The sequence below is a fragment of the Coregonus lavaretus genome, assembly GCF_964263955.1.
Source record: "Coregonus lavaretus genome assembly, chromosome: 33".
In the NCBI taxonomy this organism is placed as follows: domain Eukaryota; kingdom Metazoa; phylum Chordata; class Actinopteri; order Salmoniformes; family Salmonidae; genus Coregonus; species Coregonus lavaretus.
This window is the reverse complement of record NC_140020.1, coordinates 5,110,722-5,134,871: the sequence shown is the minus strand read 5'-3', so window position 1 is coordinate 5,134,871 and position 24,150 is coordinate 5,110,722. Positions and strand designations below refer to the sequence as shown.

General features: G+C 42.8%; 2 protein-coding genes and 1 long non-coding RNA gene across 3 annotated transcripts in view; 2 read left to right on the top strand and 1 right to left on the bottom strand.

Annotated features, from left to right (window-relative positions):
* The first annotated feature begins 4,195 nt into the window (after positions 1-4,195).
* The window catches only part of LOC311108574 (translocating chain-associated membrane protein 2-like), a 266,741-nt gene continuing 246,786 nt past the window's right edge, over positions 4,196-24,150 (top strand). The window contains exons 1-2 of the mRNA XM_084151228.1: positions 4,196-4,381; positions 8,759-8,822. Of these exons, the coding sequence (XP_084007354.1) occupies positions 4,262-4,381; positions 8,759-8,822 (184 nt within the window). The 5' untranslated portion in view covers positions 4,196-4,261. The remainder of the gene's footprint in view (positions 4,382-8,758; positions 8,823-24,150) is intronic.
* LOC311108587 lies at positions 11,235-15,401 on the top strand. Its single transcript, XR_014610521.1, has 2 exons — positions 11,235-11,359; positions 12,853-15,401. It is a non-coding gene; the product is annotated as an uncharacterized lncRNA (long non-coding RNA).
* LOC311108566 (rhomboid domain-containing protein 2-like) lies at positions 16,559-19,543 on the bottom strand. Its single transcript, XM_084151220.1, has 4 exons — positions 19,037-19,543; positions 18,073-18,477; positions 17,709-17,856; positions 16,559-17,462 (listed from the first exon to the last, which is right to left on the bottom strand). The coding sequence occupies exons 1-4, from the start codon at positions 19,221-19,223 to the stop codon at positions 16,973-16,975; spliced, it is 1,230 nt and encodes a 409-aa protein (XP_084007346.1). The 5' UTR covers positions 19,224-19,543; the 3' UTR covers positions 16,559-16,972.

The following is a 24,150-nucleotide window of genomic DNA, read 5'->3' as shown; positions in this document are numbered from 1 at the left end:
ACATATTGCTTACTGTATGTCTGCTCTAGAGGGACAAGAGAGAGCGATGAGAAAACGAGTTTTAATCACGGAAATTAAAGTGCTGAAAATACATTGGCTCACCATTTAAAAAGAAGATCGAGAACACGCTATAGAAGGAAAAATACTGGAGTATTACATTTTAGTCATTTAGCAGACGCTCTTATCCAGAGCGACTTACAGTTAGTGCATACATTTTTTTTAACATACTGGTCCCCCGTGTGAAACGAACCCACAAACCAGGCGTTGCAAACGCCATGCTCTACCAACTGAGCTACACGGGACAGCCATGGCACAGCCGACTAGTGCAAACATTATATCGCAATATCGTAAAAACGAATATCCCGATGTGTAACTGGGATCTATTTTTTTTTCTTCCCATCACTACTACGCAGGGGACATGAGCTCGGCTAAAGTGAAGATACCCGCCACAATATGTCAGCTACGTATCTGAACTTTGCATCTGCTAGCATGTACAGATACCCGGTTCAAGTAGTGCCGTATCGGCCCGATACCGAATACCATTGATAGTATCCGTGCACCTCTAATTTCCTTGTGTGTTTTTGTTATTCCTTTGAAAAGATACTCGCACCCCCCTGCCCCCCAAAATTAACACATGAACAGGGGGGTATTCACTAGGAACCAAACAAACCAACCAGAAGCAAACGGTCTCAACAGGGATGGACTAACCTGAATTTGTCCAATAAGAAACAGTTGTTTTCAGTGCAAAACGTTTTGCTACCGTTTGCTATGGTGTGCAGTAATTGCTACAGCACAGGTGAACATATACACTAATTTGCTTACACTGCTTAGGACAGACAGAGCGCCAGAGTCTACTCGACGAAACTGTGTTTGATGGTGAAATTTGACAGGTGTCTCGCTTTTATAGGACACCATTTTGCCTTTTGCGAAGTTGTTCATATTAACAAACATATTTATTGCTAAGAGCTAATTCATATTTTTAAGGTACATTATGTTGTCAAAAATGTAGATGTTTTTAATGATTTGTCTCAAAGAGATGTTGAACATGTTAACTTGCTAAATGCAGTTTTTCGGTTGAGATGCTGTATAATATGTCTCAGGCTCATTGTTTGTTTTTAACAGTTTCCACACTTCAAATGTGACTTATTGATATCCAAGACATGTTTTGCTGTGCTCATTTTTCCATCTCTCTTATAAGGGATCATTGTATTGTTGACTAAATGTTCTATAAAGGACCCAGGATGAGATCCATAGACAACGCATACAGAACACTAAAATTATGCTGGTTTTCATAGTTTTCTCCCTCTCAGGTGCTTGCCTATTCGACATTTTGTTCCATAGGTCAAGGCCACTGGCGGCTTAGTAACAAACAAGCAATAAAGGTTATATTGGGTGGACTTGATGCAAAAAGTAGTTTTAATTATTTTATCTTTCATTGAATTCTGTGTATGCAAATTAATGTATTAATTATATTATAATGTTTAATCTACAGTAAAAGCGAATGAGTTATGTTATGCTTGTAAGCATTACATGGAAATGTATAGGTAATATGGGGTAACTTGTGTCCTTACTTGTCCTTTGAAAAGAGGGTGATTTGAAAGCAAGCTCGCTCATTTATTAATGCTAACTAGTTTTACATACAAATCATTTCGAACATTGTTGTTGTAAATAAGAAAATGCTTTGAAAGTTCTATAAACATTCTGTACCATTCTGGAATTCTGAAGGAATTTCACTTCGCCTTGCCTTTCATGAGGAATTTTTAAAAACTTTCCCTTTAAGTTTGGACACGCGCAGAGCAGGGAGAAAGTTGTTGGACGAACAGACAGGGATTTTTTGAAATCGTTGAAAAACAAATAAACTTTACTCGGTGTGGCGGAGGTTCGGCACGGCCGTGCTGTGAATGGGTCAGAGATGGTAGGAGATAGTGATGGAGAGGATAGTGAAGCAAGTATGGAACATAGTGGTACAAATAAAGGAGGGAGTAAGAAAGCGGGAGAGAAAGGGAGTAGGGGAATGAAGGGGAGCGAGAGGTCTACGGAGGTAGAGAGGAGGCAGAAAAGGAAGTTTGAGGAGAGCAACCTAGCTTCCAACGCTAGCGGAAGTTCGGAGGTAGAAAGTGCAGAGGAAGGGCAAGATAAGACACGAGAGGAACATGGAGGTGAGGAGGAGCATAAAGTGATTATGAAGTTTAGGGAGGAAGGGGGAGTTGGGGCGATGAGTCCGATAAGGTTGACGGCTGTGATAAAATAGTTGATTGGGGAAGTTGTTAATGCTAAAGTGTTAAGATACGGGAGATTGTTGGTGTGCTGTAAGGACATGGCGCAGAGGGAAAAAGCTATCGGAGTGAAGCAAATAGGGAAATGTAAGGTGGACTCGAGCAGCTGGACTGATCAAGCAGTGGAGTAAAGGGGTGATAACAGGAGTGCCTGTGAGTGTTAGCACTAAAGAGGTAAGGGAACATTTGAGAGGAGGTGTTCTAGTGAATGTGCACAGATTGCAAACAACAAGGGGTGGAGAGCACGTCTATTCTGTTACATTTTAAGGACCGGGTACTGTCAAATAAGGTAACAATAGGATATATGAGTTATTATGTTAGGGTTTATGTACCGAAGCCATTAAGATGTTATAAATGCCAGAAGTTTGGGCATGTGGCAACAGTCTGTAAAGAGAAAAAGAGGTGTGCCTGGTGTGGAGGAGAGCATGGTGGAGAGCATGGGTTGTGCCACCTTTATAAAGCAAGGAATTTCCTACAAGATGATAGGCAAAGGTATTGAACAGGAGTATGTGGTGGTGGAGGTGTGGCTGAGAGGAGGGGTGCTAGTGGTAGTGAATTACTATAATCCGTGTCAGATATTGGAAATGGAAGTGCTGGAGAGGGTGGAGGGCCAGGAAAGAAGTAAGGTAATGTGGTGTGGGGATTTTAACGCCCACAATACGCTTTGGGGGGGGGGGGGGGGCGGGGCGGATGGATGGAAATGGCCAAGTGATGGAAAATTTGATAGAAAAGAAAGATTTGGTGTGCCTGAGTGATGGCAGAGGGACCAGGATTGATGTAGCCACAGGGAAAGAGTCTGCCTTGGTCCTCACTCTGGTATCTAGTGCGATGGCAGGAATCTGTGAGTGGGAGGTATGGGAGTAGTCGACAGTAGGGAGTGATCATTACCCCATAGTATGCACAGTAGGCCGGAGGGAGGAGGAGGTGTTAGTGGATGGAGTAGGCAGGTGGGTGTTTGGAAGGGCAAAGTGGGATCAGTTTCAGGAGCTGAGTGAGCAGGTGATGGCTCGGGTGGATATGAGAGGGGATGTAGATAGTATGAATAACTGGGTGAGAACAGCGTTAGTGGGGGCAGCTACTGAGGCTATACCTAAGAGTTCAGGGAGGAGGAGGAGGAAAGCAGTCCCATGGTGGATGGAGGAATGTGGGGCAATGGTGAGGAGTAGGAACAGGGTCATTTAGAGTACTGAAAAGGACGCATAACTTCCAACATCTGATTCAGTATAAGCAGGCCCAGGCCATGGTGAGGAGAACTATCAGTCAGGCAAAGAGGTCATGTTGACATCGGTTCTGTGACAGCATTGGAAGGGTGACACCCGTGGGAGAAGTGTGGGGGATGATTAAGAGGATGAGTGGGATCAGAAGGGGATGGGATTATCCAGTGTTGACGAGTGGGGAGGATGTGGCAGTAACAGATGAGGAGAAAGCAGAGATGATGGCCAAAGCATTTGTCCAAGTGCATAGCTCCGCAAATCTGTCAGAGGAGGGACAGAAGAGAGGAGGCTATTTTTACTAGATTAAGGGTGGGACACAGACAGTTGAATAAGACATTAAACGTGATAGGAAAGCATCCATCAGGAAAGTGTGATTATTGTCAGGAAATAGAGACTGTGGAGCATGTATTGCTACAGTGTGGGCAGTATCAGAGGGAAAGAGAGAGGATGAGATCTAGTATGAGGGAGAAGGGGATACAGGAAGTTAGTTCAAATAGTATATTGAGCAGAACGTCATTAGATATAGTCTCAAATATGTTGTTATCTTTTTTAAGAGAAACGGGGTTGGCGGGTAGGATTTAGTTTCTCCCTGTCTCTGGCCCACATTCCAGTACGGTAGGTGGCGGTAATGCACCATAATGTTGGATGCCAACCGCCGATAAATCCCACTGAAGAAGAAGAAGAAGAAGAAGAAGCAGGGAGAAAGTTAACTCCTGAACTTCGCAGTCAGAATATTTTCGGGAAAAAGTAGGAAAAGGTCATTCTGCTGAAATGGCATTCCGGAGGAGAAACAAGAGTTATCCCTTCTTCAGCCAGGAATTCTTAATACAGAATCATGCCGATATCGTATTTAGTTTGGTCATTTTCATTCTCATTGGATTGATGTTTGAGGTGAGATGAATTCTGATTTACATTTTTTCCCTCGTCTCACTCAGCTGTTTCTTGTTGGCAGGTCCACTACAAGATCAAACTGAGGTATTCCAACGGAATGTGGCCTAGTTGAACTACATTTGAAATCGGTTGTAACAATGTAACTTCGTTGCTACCGCTTTTGGCTACATTTTAATGTGTTGTGCAGATATGGGGGTGGTTGGCGAATACATTGTTGCCGTTTTTGTTACAATGCAATAGTGTTGTCTACCTAGAGTTACAAAGTAACAATTTAACATAATTTGTTCACCGTTTGTTGAAATTGACAGCGATAAAGTTGACGCAAAAGACGGGACATTTTTACAGCACAACTTCCTATAATTTCCTTAATCTCAACATCAGTCTGTAGGCTAATTCATCTACGTTTTTGTCAGCTATAACATGACGCATTCCGTTTCAAATGTAAGTTATACGTTTTTGCATATGATTATCCAATTTAAAGTGTGTGTCGCTTTGTAACAACAATTCAAAACTGACAGTGTGGTACTTTTTCATTTTGCATTGACGTTTAACTTTAATGAACTCGTTCGGTGTGTTTGACGTCAACGAAAAGCTCCTTTAAGGCACATCTAATTACCATAAACGAATACATTTTTAGTGCCATCCCGTTGCCAAAGCCTTTCGACTAAGGTAGTCCACTGCACCAATTTGATCCCGAGTTAACTGCCACGTCTCAATCTTTGAGCGATGCTGCAGTCGTCTATTTCGCAATGAAAGAGAAGACTGGCTCGCTTTTCTATGCTCGTGACCGTGACACCAATTGTGTTCCATGATCTATTTGCGCCCTAGCTGTCATTTTAATTAAAGGACAAATGTATGCATAAGATTGTACCCCTTTGACTTCGTGTTTAGGTAATTGAATGGTTGGACCAAAAATGGTCGTCATTGGCTGATGATGATGAATTCACACACAAACACTTGCCGTAGACTAATCCGTTAAAATAACAGTACGGTTCGTTTGGCAAAGTAATTTATTGTGTGTTTTAGCCAGTTTAGGTTTCAATCCGGAATTTGATGTCCCTTCAGCGAGCTATTGCCTTCATGTGTACCTATAGGCTATGGAGGGGGTGTCCCTGAGTTTAGCTAACACGTTTCGTTAAGAGTGAAACCTACTGTGTGAACACTTCACTCTGAATAGACCCACGCAAACGAGATCCCCTTTCATGAACTCGGTGGGCATTAGTTTTGACAAGGCACCAGTGGCCACCACGCGAGTGGAATGTTGGCAATTTGTTAATCCACTCCAGTCTAGAGCTTAATCTACTGTAAAAGTAGCGTCATCCCTTCTTTGTCAATGCAAGCCTTGTCATGCCTAGCCTACGTTTTTTTCCTACAGCACAGGCATACCTCGGACTTCCAGTAGTGTGTGATTGCAGCCTGGAATTCGGGGGGTTCCTGCATGTGGGCATTCCTGCATCTGTTGTAACCACCCCCCCCTTCCTCGAGCACTCCATCTTGATGCTTGTGTGACACTTTCTATATTCTGGATTTCCCCTGATTGTGTACTGGAGTCCTAGCTAGCACACCGTGTCCTTTGCTCCCACCTGCCCTTGCAGTCGTTAGCAGTGCCTGACAGGTGGGGGCGAAGGACACTGTCTACTTCTGTCCTAGCTAGCTAGCCGCCGGTGTCTCCCCGCCGCCTTCTTCTTCTGTGGGGTGTATCGGCAGTGGGCATCCAACGCCACCTACTGTACTGGAGCGCCCCCCGCCTGTGTACTGGAGTGCTATCTTAAAGATTGACCAATATAAGTATAAAGAGGGGTTCTTGCAGATGCAGGAACGCCCTGAATTGTGGGCCGCATTTACACCCTTCTCCGGAATTCATTTTCGAAGTACAACGCGAATGAATGAATGGTCTGTCCTCCGACAAATCAACTGTACATTTCGGTGTTCCTCAAGGTTCCGTTTTAGGACCACTATTGTTTTCACTATATATTTTACCTCTTGGGGATGTTATTCGAAAACATAATGTTAACTTTCACTGCTATGCGGATGACACACAGCTGTACATTTCAATGAAGCATGGTGAAGCCCCAAAATTGCCCTCGCTAGAAGCCTGTGTTTCAGACATAAGGAAGTGGATGGCTGAAAACTTTTTACTTTTAAACTCGGACAAAACAGAGATGCTTGTTCTAGGTCCCAAGAAACAAAGAGATCTTCTGTTAAATCTGACAATTCATCTTGATGGTTGTAAAGTCGTCTCAAATAAAACTGTGAAGGACCTAGGCGTTACTCTTGACCCTGATCTCTCTTTTGACGAACATATCAAGACTGTTTCAAGGACAGCTTTTTTCCATCTACGTAACATTGCAAAAATCAGAAATTTTCTGTCCAAAAATGATGCAGAAAAATTAATCCATGCATTTGTTACTTCTAGGTTAGACTACTGCAATGCTCTATTTTCCGGCTACCCGGATAAAGCACTAAATAAACTTCAGTTAGTGCTAAATACGGCTGCTAGAATCCTGACTAGAACCAAGAAATTTGATCATATTACTCCAGTGCTAGCTTCCCTACACTGGCTTCCTGTTAAGGCAAGGGCTGATTTCAAGGTTTTACTGTTAACCTATAAAGCGTTACATGGGCTTGCTCCTACCTATCTTTCCGAGTTGGTCCTGCCGTACATACCAATACGTACGCTACGGTCACAAGACGCAGGCCTCCTAATTGTCCCTAGAATTTCTAAGCAAACAGCGGGAGGCAGGGCTTTCTCCTATAGATCTCCATTTTTATGGAACAGTCTGCCTACCCATGTGAGAGACGCAGACTCGGTCTCAACCTTTAAGTCTTTACTGAAGACTTATCTCTTCAGTAGGTCATATGATTGAGTGTAGTCTGGCCCAGGAGTGTGAAGGTGAACGGAAAGGCTGGAGCAACGAACAGCCCTTGCTGTCTCTGCCAGGCCGGTTCCCCTCTCCACTGGGGTTCTCTGCCTCTAACCCTGTTGCAGGGGCTGAGTCACTGGCTTGCTGGTGCTCTTTCATGCCGTCCCTGGGAGGGGTGCGTCACTTGAGTGGGTTGAGTTACTGACGTGATCTTCCTGTCTGGGTTGGCGCCCCCCCCCCCTTGGTTTGTGCTGTGGTGGAGACCTCTGTGGGCTATACTCGGCCTTGTCTCAGGATTGTAAGTTGGTGGTTGGGGATATCCCTCTAGTGGTGCGGGGGCTGTGCTTTGGCGGAGTGGGTGGGGTTATATCCTTCCTGTTTGGCCCTGTCCGGGGGTTTCTTCGGATGGGGCCACAGTGTCTCCGGACCGCTCCTGTCTCAGCCTCCAGTATTTATGCTGCAGTAGTTTATGTGTCGGGGGGCTGGGGTTAGTTGGTTATACCTGGAGTACTTCTCCTGTCTTATCCAGTGTCCTGTGTGAATTTAAGTATGCTCTCTCTAATTCTCTCGTTCTCTCTTTCTCTCTGAGAACCTGAGCCCTAGGACCATACGTCAGGACTACCGGGCATGATGACACCTTGCTGTCCCCAGTCCGCCTGGCCTTGCTGCTATTCCAGTTTCAACTGTTCTGCCTGCGGCTACGAAACCCCTACCTGTCCCAGACCTGCTGTTTTCAACTCTTAATGATCGGCTATGAAAAGCCAACTGAGAGACCTGAGCCCTAGGACCATATGTCGGGACTACCGGCCGTGGTGACTCCTTGCTGTCCCCAGTCCGCCTGGCCTTGCTGCTATTCCAGTTTAAACTGTTCTGCCTGCGGTTATGGAACCCCTACCTGTCCCAGACCTGCTGTTTTCAACTCTTAATGATCGGCTATGAAAAGCCAACTGAGATTTATTCCTGATTATTATTTGACCATGCTTGTCACTTATGAACATTTTTGAACATCTTGGCATGGTTCTGTTATAATCTCCACCCGGCACAGCCAGAAGAGGACTGGCCACCCCTCATAGCCTGGTTCCTCTCTAGGTTTCTTCCTAGGTTTTGCCTTTCTAGGGAGTTTTTCCTAGCCACCGTGCTTCTACACCTGCATTACTAGCTGTTTGGGGTTTTAGGCTGGGTTTCTGTACAGCACTTCGAGATATTAGCTGATGTAAGAAGGGCTATATAAAATAAAATTGATTGATTGATTGATTGAACGCCAAATTACACCCAAAAGTGGGAGGTGTTTGAGAAAGTTACCCTTTTTTGAAGCAGTTGGAGGATACACGCACGCACGCACGCACACACACACACACGCATTACCAGAACTCTTTATACACTATATTTGGCTGTCTGTACTTGATTGCATTATAGAGGAAGTCATGCATAGGCAAGTCACTTGGCAGTGTCATAAGAAGTTAGTCAGACAGCATGGATATAACCTAAATGTGATTATTGTTCTCTTTTATAGGCAACAGCAAAGACTGCCATACTGTTTATTCAACCTCAGTACAACATCAGCACACTGTCACCAGGTTTGTGCCACAAACCCCATGCTACACTACCACATCAGCTATGCTCCCCAAATGGCACCCTATTCCCTATATAGTGCACTTCTTTTGACCAGGGCTCATAGGGCTCTATTCATAAGTAGTGCACTATGTAAGTAATAGGGTGCCATTTGGGATGCAAACATACTATAGGCTAAAAGGATCTAGGACTACTTTATATTTGCTCAGTGGCATTGCATCACTCTGGCTGCGTTTACACAGGCAGCCCAATTCTGATATTTTTTTCACAAATTGGCCTTTTGACCAATCAGATCAGCTCTGAAAAAGATCTGATGTAATTGGTGAAAAGACCAGTTAGTGGAAAAAAGATCAGAACTGGGCTGCCTGTGGAAACAGTTTGTCAGAGTAGGCCTATCTCATATTTCTATCAGACCTGGGTCAAATACTTTCAGATACTTGAGCTGCACTTGGTTTAGTTTGTCTGGTACAATGGAACAGAAAGTGAAAAGACCAAGCTAAATCAAGTGCGCTGCACTTCAAACACTTTCCACTACTGATGAAGGCATAACTGTCGAAACGCGTTAGCCTGCCCGGCCAAAAAAAAATGGTGAAATGAGGTGACGTCTTTTTGTCCTTTGGGAGTTTCCCAATGTTTCTTGAACTTTGGATTTCATTTGAAGTCATTGTCATATATGGCAGAACACCCAGATATTAAAGCGAGGGCGCACCTGTTACCCCACTCCACAATGTGAATTTGATCTAGGCCTGCATACATTTTTGTGTATGGGTGGTCCCGGGGATCGAACCCTATCATTTTACTGCAAGAAATGCTTAATTCTGCAGGAGTTAATATTAAGACTGTGAGAGGTTAAAGATCTACAGTCAGTGTCCAGATTTCAGTTTCCATCTAACCCATCTGAACAGTAGGCTGTTTGTTCCCTTGACGTGCCATAGGCCTATTTGAATCCCCCTCTTGTGACTGTCGAATTTCTATAGTGCCTCACAATCATCAAACATAACATAGGCACTGCCATCATCCTCTTTTAACACTTCACCAAATATTTTCCAAACATTACTTTTCTGGCCGTCCCTTCTTTATTTTCAACTTTCCATTTCGTAGCTTTTCTCTTATTGAATTAAAGCGTTTGGTGATTGGTGTGTAGTCTATCTGGCGCGCGTCAAGTTATGCCCTAAAGTTTAGGCTTACACACTAATGCCAAATAGCCTATAGATATAACTTGCACAATAATTATACATTTATGGATTTTTTAATGTATTGTTTTCTGTTTATTCAACAATATTTCATGACCCTAAATCCCCCGCCCTGTGGATATAACCGCAGGACTTCTGGTTATGAGTCAACCCGCGCATCACTAGTGTGTGTCACATCTCAATTGTTTGACCCGATGTCTGTACATATTATTGTGGCCAAACCCAACATCCCTCTCCCTGCCTCTGTGAGTGCCCTGAAGAAGGTGTCACGCCAGATGGAGGTGGTCCCTTCTGTCCGGCCCTGCAGGCAGCAGCTGGACAAGAAGACACAGTGGACCAACACCAATGAGGAGAGCCTGAGGAGAATTAAAGAAAACCTGGCCTCCATAGAGCTTGACCTGGAGGAAGGCCTGAAGACGGTCAATGACGGTCTGGACATCAACCAAGAGAGGCAGAAGAAGAATGAGGGATGCTTCAGAGCCTGGATTGAGAAGTGGATGGGGAGGAGGAAGGATGAAAGACTGAGGGATGAAGATGTGAATAGGGAAGACAATGGGAGGAGGGGCGAGGAGTTGAGGGCACTGATCCAAGTGATGAAGAGAAACTGCAGCAAAATGAGATCTTGAGGCAGTAGACCTGGACAGTTGGCTGAATGACTTGGAAAGGTTGAAAGTGGCTTTCAAGAAATGCACTGGAGAGATGGCCGAAATGGTAGAGAGCATGGCAGAAATGAAGACCAGCATAGCCAAGAACAGGCTCCTCAAGCTTGAAAAAAAGAAGTATGAAGTCCAGCGCTTTGTAAGTTACTCTTACTTATTGAGTGTAGTCATGTATCTAATGTATTTATAGATTAGTTATACAGTATATCTAGAGATTGTGTATAACATAGCACTGTCCTGACAGTTTGTTTGTTGTTTCTGGTATTACAGAGCCCAGGGAAAGTCTCTGGTCCTGTGCCTGGCCAGACTTGCCTTTCTCCTCTTGTGACCTCAGCACCCTGGACCCTGGCTGAAGCCCTACGGGCCCTGCCCTCTCCAGAGGATGTCCCAAAGCCTCTGACTCCTCCCAGCCCTGTCCCTGTCATTGTTGCTCCGCCTGCTGTGGAGTACTTACCATACCACCACAGCCCTCGCCTGGCCCCAATCACCAACCTGAGCGAGAACGGTAGGAAGCTGCTCCAGAAAATGTCAGGAGTGGCCCCACAGGTGAGAGGAAATACAGAAAGCCCTTGCCTGGCCCCCATCACCAATACAGGAAGCCCTCGCCTGGCCCCCATCACCAACCTGAGTGAGAACAGCAGGAAGCTGCTCCAGGAAATGGCGCAGAAAATGACAGGAGTGTACCCACAGGTGAGAGGAAACAGGAAGGGGATATTGGCCATATGTCCTACAGTATATCATAACTCTAGATATCGTAGCTCAAGAGTAGAAAATAGCCATAAGCTTATATTACTTTATCTCCTTGTCCAAAATATTCAGGAAGGGAAGGTCAAAAGGAAAAAGGGCAAGGCAAAAAAGCGAGTGAAGCAAGAGCAGGCTAGTAACATGAAGCAGGTGGAAAATGTTGGAGAAAGTAAGGAGGACAAGAAAGAGGAAAATAAGAGTCTGAGGAAGAGGTGAGGAAATAGAAGAAGGAGAAGTAGAACATAACAAGGGCATTTTTGAGATTTATAGAAATAGAATGAGGTAGAGAATTATAGAAATAGAATGAGGTAGCAGAGAAAGAGCAGCTATCTGATGTGTAAGTGAAAACTACTATTTATTGTCCTGTTTGATTGACAGGTTTCTCCAGTGGCTGCTGCCCAAACTTAGATGTTTGAATAAATAATGGCCATCTACTACTACAACACACACACACACAGATATTTTGAGTATTGCTTACTCCTCCAATACACACAGAAACTTAATTTCAGACACAGGAACTATGTTTAGAAAAATACACATATTGGTCTCGTTCTAATATTTTGAGACATGCACTATTCTTTAAAATAAAAAAACTACAAAAAATGTTTGAAATATGCATTTTCAATAAAGCTTTTGAAATTGCAATTATTTGTGTCAGACTGTTTTTTTGTTCATTAATTACAGCAAGGGAACAATTATTGTAGTGACATTACATGACATGTTATGTACCAGTGGGTGTTTTATATTCTGCTGTCCTGCACTGGATCCCACTGTAGGTGGCAGTAGTGCACAAAATAGTTGGTTTGCTCACCAGAAACCCAACCAGGCAGAGAGACTATTGTTACCATGCAACGAGCAGATGCTTCAGTGCAGGGTTGCCATGTCCGCAGTTTTGCTAACATTTGGGCTACTTTGAAAACGATGTCGCGGGGGGTAAACATGGCATTTCTTCAAACAAAACATATTTTTCACTGTGACCTGCTGCTGACTACCAGGCAGTGAGCAGGCAGGTTGTTACTGAATGAGCAGTAGGAAGGGGGAGGGCCGTGTTCATTCAAAAATCATGTCAAACACTATTATTGCAACTTATTATGTGAGTTGTTAAGCATATTTTTACTCCTGAACTTATTTAGGCTTGCCATAACAAATGGGTTGAATACATATTGACTCAAGACATTTCAGCTTTTCATTTTTTATAGCTTTCTAAACATTTCTAAAAACATAATTCCACTTTGACATTATGGGGTGTTGTGTGTAGGTCAGTGACAGAAAATCTCAATTTATTCCATTTTAAATTCAGGCTGTAACACAACAAAATGTGGGTGTGAATACTTCCTGAAGGCACAGTACATGTACAAGCTTTGAGGGTTTTTTGAAAGAGAAAATCCATCATTATTGTGTGCCTACTGTAAATATGGCTGCCACTTGTCTTTTCCTAGGAATGCTCGGAACATGGCGCGGGATGTGCAGAATTCCTTCTATGACATCGTTGAGGAGGTGGGAGGTCTCACACACACACAGGCTGTGGCTTACATCAAGAAGCTGATGACCAAGGGCCGCTACTCTCAGGACGTGTGGAGCTAAGGAAGATTAAGTTAACGTTACAGCACACCCTCACAACCCCATATGTTAACCTATTTCTTTCGGGTGGAGGGTGAGTGGTAACGGAAAACAGTTTTAAACTGTTTTTGGAGGTAACGTGTCAGCACATAATCACTAAATGGAAAGACGTATGAATGAATGTTTGTTGTACTTATTGTCTTGTTGTGTAATCTTACTGACAGCATTTTGTAGAGACTCGTGCTGAGAGGTAGTGCAATTCATTCAAGATTGGTTGGGAATGGGCTCATACTCCAAATCGACCCCTAACCCCCAGGCCTTTCATGTACACTGAACAAAATATAAACGCAACATGTAAAGTGTTGGTCCCATGTTTCATGAGCTGAAATAAAAGATCCCAGACATTTTCCATCCACACAAAAAGCTTATTTCTCTCAAATTTTGTGCACGTGTAACCACGCCAGCCCAGGACCTCCACATCCGGCTCCTTCACCTGTGGGATCGTCTGAGACCAACCACCCGGACAGCTGATGAATCTGTGGGTTTGCACAACAGAATAATTTCTGCACAAACTGTCAGTAACCGTCTCAGGGAAGCTAATCTGCATGCTCGTCGTCCTCACCAGGGTCTTGACCTGACTGCAGTTTGGCGTCGTAACTGACTTCTGTGGGCAAATGCTCACCTTCGATAGCAACTGGCATGCTGGAGAAGTGTGCTCTTCACGGATGAATCCCGGTTTCAACTGTACCAGGTAGAAGTCAGCGTGTATGGCGCCATGTGGGCGAGCGGTTTGCTGATGTCAACATTGTGGACAGAGTGCCCCGTGGTGGTGGGGTTATGGTATGGACAGGCATAAGCTACGGACAATGAACACAATTGCATTTTAAATCGATGGCAATTTGAATGCACAGAGATACCGTGACGAGATCCTGAGGCCCATTGTCGTGCCATTCATCCGCCACCATCACCTCACGTTTCAGCACAATAATGCACGGCCCCATGTCACAAGGATCTGTTCACAATTTCTGGAAGCTGAAAATGTCCCAGTTCTTCCATGGCCTGCATACTCACCAGACATGTCACTGATTGAGCATGTTTGGGATGCTCTGGATTGACGTGTACGACAGCGTGTTCCATATCTGAATTCCCAGTCATGTGAAATCCATAGATTAGGGCCTAATTTATTCATTTCAATTGACTGATTTCCTTATATGAACTGTAACTCAGTAAAATCTTTGAAATAGTTGCATGTTGCGTTTATATTTTTGTTCAGTGTAGATTTGGTCCACGCGCTCCTTTTAAGGTTATGGAACATTTTGGAATAAACCAATAGATTTTTTTTATAAAATAGAGTGCAGACCTTCATTGTTTCCCATCAGATTAGAAAAATTGGAGATATTATACATTGAATGTTACACATCGTTTTTGTAAGTGAAACTAGGCGCAAACAGAGGTGATTATGATATGAAATATTGCCTCTGGACGTTTATCATGCTGTGAAGATCCCCACAAGGCGATAAAAAAAGTAATATATTGTAAATTAACTCCTGAAATGTCTACGGCATTGAAAGCATTCTATATTTGCATCTTTAAATGTATTTACAAGTTCAACATGGCTGCCTATTCAGATGCACGAAGGTTGTGTAAATACAGAGAGCAGTGCAAGATTAGTCAAATATGCATACTAGTAGCACATTCATATTGTACCATGTACTGTACAATTCCTACATTTAAATTGCAGTAACTGTTTAGTCATTGAGCCTTGTTCTTCATCGGTTCATTAAACGAAAAGGTTGTAGATTAAATGGTGGTTTACTGTAAAAATGCCCAGGTGTTTTTTTCTCATGCTCTCCCACTGTAAGGCTTAGTACCGACTAGTTATGTTTAGCTGGACACTACCACGGCATTTAGGCAATGCAATATGTGTTGTATTGTATGTGCACTTGCAGTACAACATGAATACATCTATTAACTGTCATTTATTAACTGTCATTTATGTGTGTTCTGATAATCACTAATTCTGGGATATGTATATGTAAGAACTTTATCTAGTTTTATTTTCTTATGCTGATGGTTGAAAGCCTAAATACAAAATATTTACTTCAATTTTCTGAGGTTCTGTAACCGTATGAAATAGAATCAAGTGGATGATATACGGGTGATGTTCAGCAGTCTATCATTTTAGCACGTCATTTTGTGTTTCTTTTAATAGAGAAACCCTCAACTATTGTAGTGATACAGAATCAAATGTGGTATGGTACATGTTGTCATTTAAATAAGAAATGTGCCTTTTTAAAATTGACCTGTGTTACATGACTCTTACCACTTGATCCAGTTTTATATGCAAAATAGCTATTTGTATATAAACAGTAACTTTAAAGCATGCATTTGTAAAGAAATAATAAATGGAGATCATTGATTTGCTTTATTTAGTTTTGGTTGTCATTTATGGCTTCTCTTTACTGTGCACGACTAGTTAATTTTCCAAAGATTACATCATAATCTGCCCTTGTAGCCCACACTCTTGATCACCTCACCCACTTGTCCCCTGCTTCTGAATTTCCAAAATTTTTGAACGATGCATTGCAAAACAAACTGAATGTAATGGATCTAATTTAGTGGTGAGTGGATGCTATTTTGTATTTTATTCTAAGAACACAGATACCTTAAAAGAAAGGTAGGTGCGTGGATCAGAAAACCAAACAGTATCTGGTGTGACCACCATTTCCCTCAAGCAGCACGACACATATCCTTCGCATTGAGTTGATCAGGCTGTTGATTGTGGCCTGTGGAATGTTGTGTCACTCTTCAACAGCTGTGCGAAGTTGCTGTTCATTGCTTGCCCATATCATAACCCCACCGCCACCATTGGGCACTCTGCTGGTCCTGGGGTGGCGTGGTTACACGTGGTCTGCGGTTGTGAGGCCGGTTGGACGTACTGCCAAATTCTCTAAAACGACGTTGGAGTCTGCTTATGGTACAGAAATGAATTTTAAATTCTCTCGCAACATCTCTGGTGGACATTTCTGCAGTCAGCATGCCAATTGCACGCTTCCTCAAAACTTGAGACATATGTAGCATTGTGTTGTGTGACAAAACTGCACATTTTAGAGTGGCTCTTTTATTGTCCCCAGCACAAGAAGCACCTGTGTAATGATCAAGCTGTTTAATCAGCTTCTTGATATGCTACACCTGTCAGGTGGATGGATTATCTTGGCAAAGGACAAATGCTCACTAACAGAGATTTAAACAAATTTGTATACAAAATTAGAGAAAGAAGCTTTTTGTACGTTTGGAAAATTTCTGGGATCTTTTATTTCAGCTCATGAAACATGGGACCAACACTTTACATGTTGCATTTATATTTTGTTAAGTGTAGTTAAGGGGGAAAAACTGATAATACATTAGTGTGATAAAAATGTTTAGTTTGAACTAAAAACTGTTCTGGTTTACTAAGGGTTTTGAAAAACGTTGTTTTAATCTAGGTTGTATAAATCAAGAGTACCAAGAGATTTGTCTACCGTATGTGTAAAAAAACACAAAGTACAAAACACACAAGCCAAAAGGAGTGGTCTTACAATCAACTGACAAGCAAACCCTTTATTGCATTGATTTGACCTTGAACATTCAGAGCCTGCTTGTATATTAAAACCAAAAACATCAGTGAAGAAAAAGTGGACCTTCAAGTACTGCCTCAAAACACTTGTCCAAGCATATTACATCTCAATGTATAACATGAGACAGAAAACACATTGAATGACAACTATGGGCTCGATTAAATCCGTATCGCCGTAGTTCAGAGCTATAGCGGCTTATAACCACACTGACATTTGTATTTTTTTAATGTTATTAGTTATACCAAGAGTTGACGTTTTTACAAGGATTGTGATTGCTGAAAATAGCACGCTTGAAATGTAAATGTAATTTCCGGTCTTCGCGAACATTGCCTTTACATTTCAATCGAGCTATAGCGAGTTTTGCCGTTACGGATTGAAGTCATCAATCTGTCAGTGAAGACACAGGTGCTCCTGGGTGAACCATCACAGATTCTGGCAGTGACTCCGGCATCTTTGCTGTGAAACTCTGGGGGGCACTGACAGACACAGACAGTGGACTGAGGTGGGAATGTTGAGAATGTGGATGTTGAGCCACTGGAGCCCAGTGACTGCTGGTTTGAGAGGCAGATGCATGCCCATGACTGAGTCCATGGCCGAAGCTGTGTTCGTGACTATGTCCATAACCTTGGCTGTGGCTGCAGCTGTGTCCATGTTCGTGACTATGTCCGTGACTTGGCCCAAAGCTATGCTTGAGGCCATATCCATGGTTGTGTCCGTAATAACCTGAGAGCTGAACAGGGCTCCCCTGTGTATAGTAGGAGTGGGCCCAGCCTTCAAATGTCTTTGGTGTGGTCTCGGTAGCCTGTAGGTTGGAGGTAAAGGACACTGGAGCGTAGGCTTGGACTGGGTAGGAGCCTGGGGTTGGAATGATTCTGCAATCAATGAGAACGTGGACAGAATTCAGAGAGCCTATCTATACCAGTAATTCTCTATCTAATCATGGGGGACCACTAGGTGCCTATTGTACAGTTTCAATTACAGCTGAGGATCATCAATTATAACTGCACCTCATTATACTGTAGTACATTATGTGCTCTGGCTTGCACACAGCAATTGTTATTTAATGACCTCTTGTCTTGTCTGATAAATGATATGTCTGGTGCTTTCTTAGTACTCACGGTGGGTGGACCGTCTTCCTTCTCTCCTCTGTTGATGCAGGGACATACAGGACACCAATGTTCCTCAGCAGCCTGAAAGGCATCTTCTTGTCCAGCACTGATGCCCTGGCATCGGACATGTCCAGAAGTGAGAGCCAGCCCTTTCCGTCTGTTTCACCAGTGCAAGTTAAGGAGAATGTGTGACGCAGTGATGCAATATTTTTTCTAAACAAACATGCCATAATGTTCAGCAGCAGGATTCATATACAACACCTATAACCTATTACCACTTAACTACACTACTAAGCACACTTATAAAGCTGTGACATACTGCAGAGGAGTGTATCAGTTATTTTGAACCACAATGAGGTTGGAGTAAGGATACAGATCCCCCCTGCGATGATGGCGATGGCATTGCAAAGGAAGACAGTGTGTGGGACCAAAAGTGTTATGGTGAACAGAAACAGCCAGGGCAGGGCTAACATGGGTACAGTGACCCCGAAAAGAAAGCCCTTAACCATACGGGAGTGCACTGTGGCCATACCCATAAGGGAGAGGGACACTGGAATGAACCCCTCCACCTGGTTCTGGGCAGATGCACCAAACAGTAGCAGACCCAGTATGGTGTACAACACCCCTGTGCTGATAGAGAGCAGCAGAAACATGAGGAGGAACCGAACAGTGCCCACACTCTTCTCAATGCCTCCACAGAGGGGCACCAGAACCCCAATACTGAGGAGTAGCTGGGTCACTGTCTTGTGGTGGAAGGAGTATGTGATGAGCTTGTGCACTGCAAAGGAAGAGGAAAGGATTAAAACATAAATGATAGGGTTGACAGACATAAGCTACACTGGTGTGTTGTGCTGTAGCCTACTGGCACCATCTGTTACATTAGCTATAAGTTTTAATAATAATAATAATGTGGTCCTCTGTAGCTCAGCTGGTAGAGCACGGCGCTTGAAACGCCAAGGTAGTTGGTTCGATCCCCGGGACCACCCATACACAAAAATGTATGCACGCATGACTGTAAGTCGCTTTGGATAAAAGCGTCTGCTAAATGGCATATTATTATTATTATTATTATTATTATTATTATTATTATAATAATATGCCATTTAGCAGACGCTTTTATCCAAAGCGACTTACAGTCATGCGTGCATACATTTTTGTGTATGGGTGGTCCCGGGGATCGAACCCACTATCTTGGCGTTACAAGAGCCGTGCTCTACCAGCTGAGCTACAGAGGACCACCATTCTAGCAAGCTAGCTAACGTTACAACACTCTCATACAAAGTAGCTACTGAGCATATATAACTGTTGATTCACTCAGACCCTCCTAGCTAACTTACCATGCCCATTGCCAAAAACTGTCGTTCCAAGACTGAAGACATCCTCTGATAAACCGAAATATGTAGTGACAGTAAACAAAACAAATGATACTATAATGACAGCAACAATCCCACTCGTGAGCCTGAACTCAGGAGTAAAACTCTTGAACCTCTGAACCATATGTTTTAAAATTATTCGGGATATCATTTTGATGACCAATGCATATTTGTCAAACTAGTACTTGGATAATCAAGCACAATAATCAATCAACTTTTCCTCCAATATTGCGCAACACTTTAGCCAGATTGTAGGTAGCTAGCTAGCTAGAGGTTCCCACTAGATAACACAGCCACAAAGTACAAATAGGCTATATCGTAAAAATTAATGAAAACAAAAATAGGCTTTTTGGTCTTAATTTAAGGTTGGGCATAAGGTTAGCAGTGTGGTTAAGTTTAAAATCAGAGTTTAAGAAGATGAATTGTAGAAATAGGCGGGCAAGCTTGCTAAGCAAAAACAAATGTACTGGACTTCCGCATTTGGATTCGTCACAACCACAAAGTTGCTCAACTGTTGCTCAGATCATCAAGTGCTGCATTTGAAGACACTGCCACCTGCTGACATGTGCCTCAAATGTGATGATCAAAGAGTCCTCTACAGCCATTTCAGTTAGATAGCTAGATAGATTTTATTTGACAGTTATAAATTACGACCAGGGGGAGATACCACCAGTCCAGTCCCATACAAGCCTTTCCTGTGACGTATTATGCGCGCCCATAAAACTGTGACCTATTGTGACGTAACCAAGCATAAATTCACTACATAAACTGTGTTCAGCTTTGATATCATCAGTACAATCGCTTTCTTCAGTAAGGTTGTTTCAGGTGCATAGTCTGCCCTAGCTGACACTGTGCAGAGAATAAATACTACGATTGGAAACGGTTGGATAGACCCGTCCTTGGAGTTTAGAACGTCTGGTAGGCTCTTACATTCTTTGGTCCCAAATGGCACCCTGTAGTGTACTACTTTTGACCTGTGCCCATTGGGCTCAGGTCAAAATAAGTGCAATATATGGGCACTGGGGTGCCATTTGGGACATGCCCTTTATGCGTGTATGTGCCAGGATATGTTTTGTGCCAATCAATTGATGGAAATGTATCCCTCAGAAAGCAAGATGAATCATAATGATGAGAGAATCAAAAGAGCTTTAAGGCGCCGCCCTTATGTGGTAAATATCAAATATATATATATATTTAAAAAATCTTCTGTTTTTGTTATCACCTTTGAAATGGAGTGTTGTGTTGACAGTTGAATCCAGTGAGGGTGAACACCCCTGATTCTGTGATGTGGCCAACCGGCAAAGTGCGCAGAAGGCCAAGGCCTGTAAGTCAAATCTGACCTGAAAACAATAACACATAAACATTAGTTATGCTGCATGTACAAACTGCAGTTATCACAGTAAAAGCAAGTGCAGATATCCCTCCTTATCTAACCACATTTGAAATGGAATATTGTCTTGACAGTCTACATCAGTGCAGACCCCTCAGATCCACAAAAGGCCTGTATGTCACATTCAAATCAACCACATAACAGTAGCTACTTAAATTATTTATTGATAGCTACATCATTTATTTCCAAGTTATTTCCAAGGCCAAAATGAGCAAAAGAGTGTTACATTTTTTCTTTACTGTTCACAGCCAATCATTGTGAGCTGTGGGCAGGAACAGACATCTGGGGATGGATGGGACATCAATCCAGAGCCTCTTAGCCAGGTCAGACATCTCTGCTGTTCCCATAGAGACAGAACAGATAGATCAATCTGTTGATTCATATGGCCATTTTGGTTGGCTTGGTTGAATTGACAATCATTCATTAGAAATGCTAAAGAATCCTACAGTATGGAAAGTCTTTAGCCCTATCCCTAATGTTATGGGAGTTGCATTTATTGCATTTCAATACACTTGCATTTTCAATTACCCATAAATTACTCACTACTTGTACAACTATGTTGGATTGCCTAAATATTCAACATTTTCTTGACAGTCAATGCCAGTGTATTCTATGGCTGCCCTAAGTACATGCCTTTGTCTGTCTCCTCAGTCTGGAAGGGTGACTCGGCTGATGGATAGAAATTATGATGGGGTGATCTCATCCTCCAACTCTGACATCTCTATCTACTCCTTCACTGACTGTGAATCTGAGGTAAGACAGTTGTACACCATGTCTTTGTTGAGTGACATCACTGTAAAGAGATTAGTCTCTGACTAGTTTACTCTGATACACAGTCTGATGATGAGGATCATGAAAGGAGGACACCACCGCTGAAAGTGAAGGATGAGGAGGATGGAAAGCTGACAAGGCTTAAAGTGAGGGATATGGTAGAGGACGACGATCTTTCTCTCCAATCCTTCGATGAGTCAGACTTTCTGGTATGTTCTGCAGCATGTATTTGAGTAACTCTTTGACTGAATGTGAAGAATGGACTATGACCAACTAGCTCTATGACACACAGCGTGATAATGGCAATGATGCCTCTGCTGAGGACAGTCCAGGGCCTTCAAAGGAACCACTGAGAAAAGGGGCTTCACTGAAGGACCCTCGACTGGTAGGCTCTTACGTGTGTGTGTGTGTGTGTGTGTTAGTGGTGCGCGGGCAGCTGTTTGTTCAACCGAACCCACCCGCAATTGCTAATAACCCAGCCGCAACCGCCCGACTATATGTGATAAAGTGAAAATCTGAGGCCCGCACCTGACCCTAACCCGCAAATATAGAACACCGTCAGAACGATTTCTTAGCAGGGGGTGCAGGATTTTTTTGTGCCTAATTTGGATATGTTTCTGCTTATAATTTCCAACATTTTGGTAGGCTATTTGTTAGTCAACTTGTCTATAATTAGAGAGAAGACTAAATAAACCAAAAACGTTTAGGGATCAAGAAGAAAATGCAATAACTCAAGAAAAAAAGGGAAACATTTTCTGTGCAAAATTTCCAAATGACATCAGTTTGACGGGTTGAAAACGACCAGACATGTTTCTGATAAGATTTCAGTTTGGCTTGGATGCACATTTTATGTGGTTGAAATATTATCAGCTTTTATGATGCTGATAAAGCAGTCCCTAGCTGCGCATTCGCATTCCCTCAAGATGCTGAAAGAAATCATATTTCTCCACTGCTGTTCCCGAGTCAAAATAAAGCCTACATTTGGTGTAGCCTATCATTTTACTGCAAGAAATGCTTAATTCTGCAGGAGTTAATATTAAGACTGTGAGAGGTTAAAGATCTACAGTCAGTGTCCAGATTTCAGTTTCCATTTAATCCATCTGAACAGTAGGCTGTTTGTTCCCTTGACGTGCCATAGGCCTATTTGAATCCCCCTCTTGTGACTGTCGAATTTCTATAGTGCCTCACAATCATCACACATAACATAGGCACTGCCATCATCCTCTTTTAACACTTCACCAAATATTTTCCAAACATTACTTTTCTGGCCGTCCCTTCTTTATTTTCAACTTTCCATTTCGTAGCTTTTCTCTTATTGAATTAAAGCGTTTGGTGATTGGTGTGTAGTCTATCTGGCGCGCGTCAAGTTATGCCCTAAAGTTTAGGCTTACGCACTAATGCCAAATAGCCTATAGATATAACTTGCACAATAATTATACATTTATGGATTTTTTAATGTATTGTTTTCTGTTTATTCAACAATATTTCATGACCCTAAATCCGCCGCCCTGTGGATATAACCGCGGGACTTCTGGTTATGAGTCAACCCGCGCATCACTAGTGTGTGTCACATCTCAATTGTTTGACCCTATGTCTGTACAGATTATTGTGGCCAAACCCAACATCCCTGTCATTGTTGCTCCGCATGCTGTGGAGTACTTACCATACCACCACAGCCCTCGCCTGGCCCCAATCACCAACCTGAGCGAGAACGGTAGGAAGCTGCTCCAGAAAATGTCAGGAGTGGCCCCACAGGTGAGAGGAAATACAGAAAGCCCTTGCCTGGCCCCCATCACCAATACAGGAAGCCCTCGCCTGGCCCCCATCACCAACCTGAGTGAGAACAGCAGGAAGCTGCTCCAGGAAACGGCGCAGAAAATGGCAGGAGTGTACCCACAGGTGAGAGGAAATACAGAAAGCCCTTGCCTGGCCCCCATCACCAATAAAGGAAGCCCTCGCCTGGCCCCCATCACCAACCTGAGTGAGAACAGCAGGAAGCTGCTCCAGGAAACGGCGCAGAAAATGGCAGGAGTGTACCCACAGGTGAGAGGAAACAGGAAGGGGATATTGGCCATATGTCCTACAGTATATCATAACTCTAGATATTGTAGCTCAAGAGTAGAAAATAGCCATAAGCTTATATTACTTTATCTCCTTGTCCACATTATTCAGGAAGGGAAGGTCAAAAGGAAAAAGGGCAAGGCAAAAAAGAGAGTGAAGCAAGAGCAGGCTAGTAACATGAAGCAGGTGGAAAATGTTGGAGAAAGTAAGGAGGACAAGAAAGAGGAAAAGAAGAGTCTGAGGAAGAGGTGAGGAAATAGAAGAAGGAGAAGTAGAACATAACAAGGGCATTTTTGAGATTTATAGAAATAGAATTAGGTAGAGAATTATAGAAATAGAATGAGGTAGCAGAGAAAGAGCAGCTATCTGATGTGTAAGTGAAAACTACTATTTATTCTCCTGTTTGATTGACAGGTTTCTCCAGTGGCTGCTGCCCAAACTTAGATGTTTGAATAAATAATGTCCATCTACTACTACAACACACACACACACAGATATTTTGAGTATTGCTTACTCCTCCAATACACACAGAAACTTAATTTCAGACACAGGAACTATGTTTAGAAAAATACACATATTGGTCTCGTTCTAATATTTTGAGACATGCACTATTCTTTAAAATAAAAAAACTACAAAAAATGTTTGAAATATGCATTTTCAATAAAGCTTTTGAAATTGCAATTATTTGTGTCAGACTGTTTTTTTGTTCTTCATTAATTACAGCAAGGGAACAATTATTGTAGTGACATTACATGACATGTTATGTACCAGTGGGTGTTTTATATTCTGCTGTCCTGCACTGGATCCCACTGTAGGTGGCAGTAGTGCACAAAATAGTTGGTTTGCTCACCAGAAA

Excerpts from the sequence above, each read along its gene's own strand:
- LOC311108566 (XM_084151220.1), bottom strand. The coding sequence starts at position 19,223 with ATGATATCCCGAATAATTTTAAAACATATGGTTCAGAGGTTCAAGAGT. Across the intron at positions 17,857-18,072 it reads CATCATCGCAGGGGGGATCT|ACGGAAAGGGCTGGCTCTCA; the intron begins GTATCCTTACTC and ends CTGGTGAAACAG. Across the intron at positions 17,463-17,708 it reads AGGAAGACGGTCCACCCACC|AATCATTCCAACCCCAGGCT; the intron begins GTGAGTACTAAG and ends CATTGATTGCAG.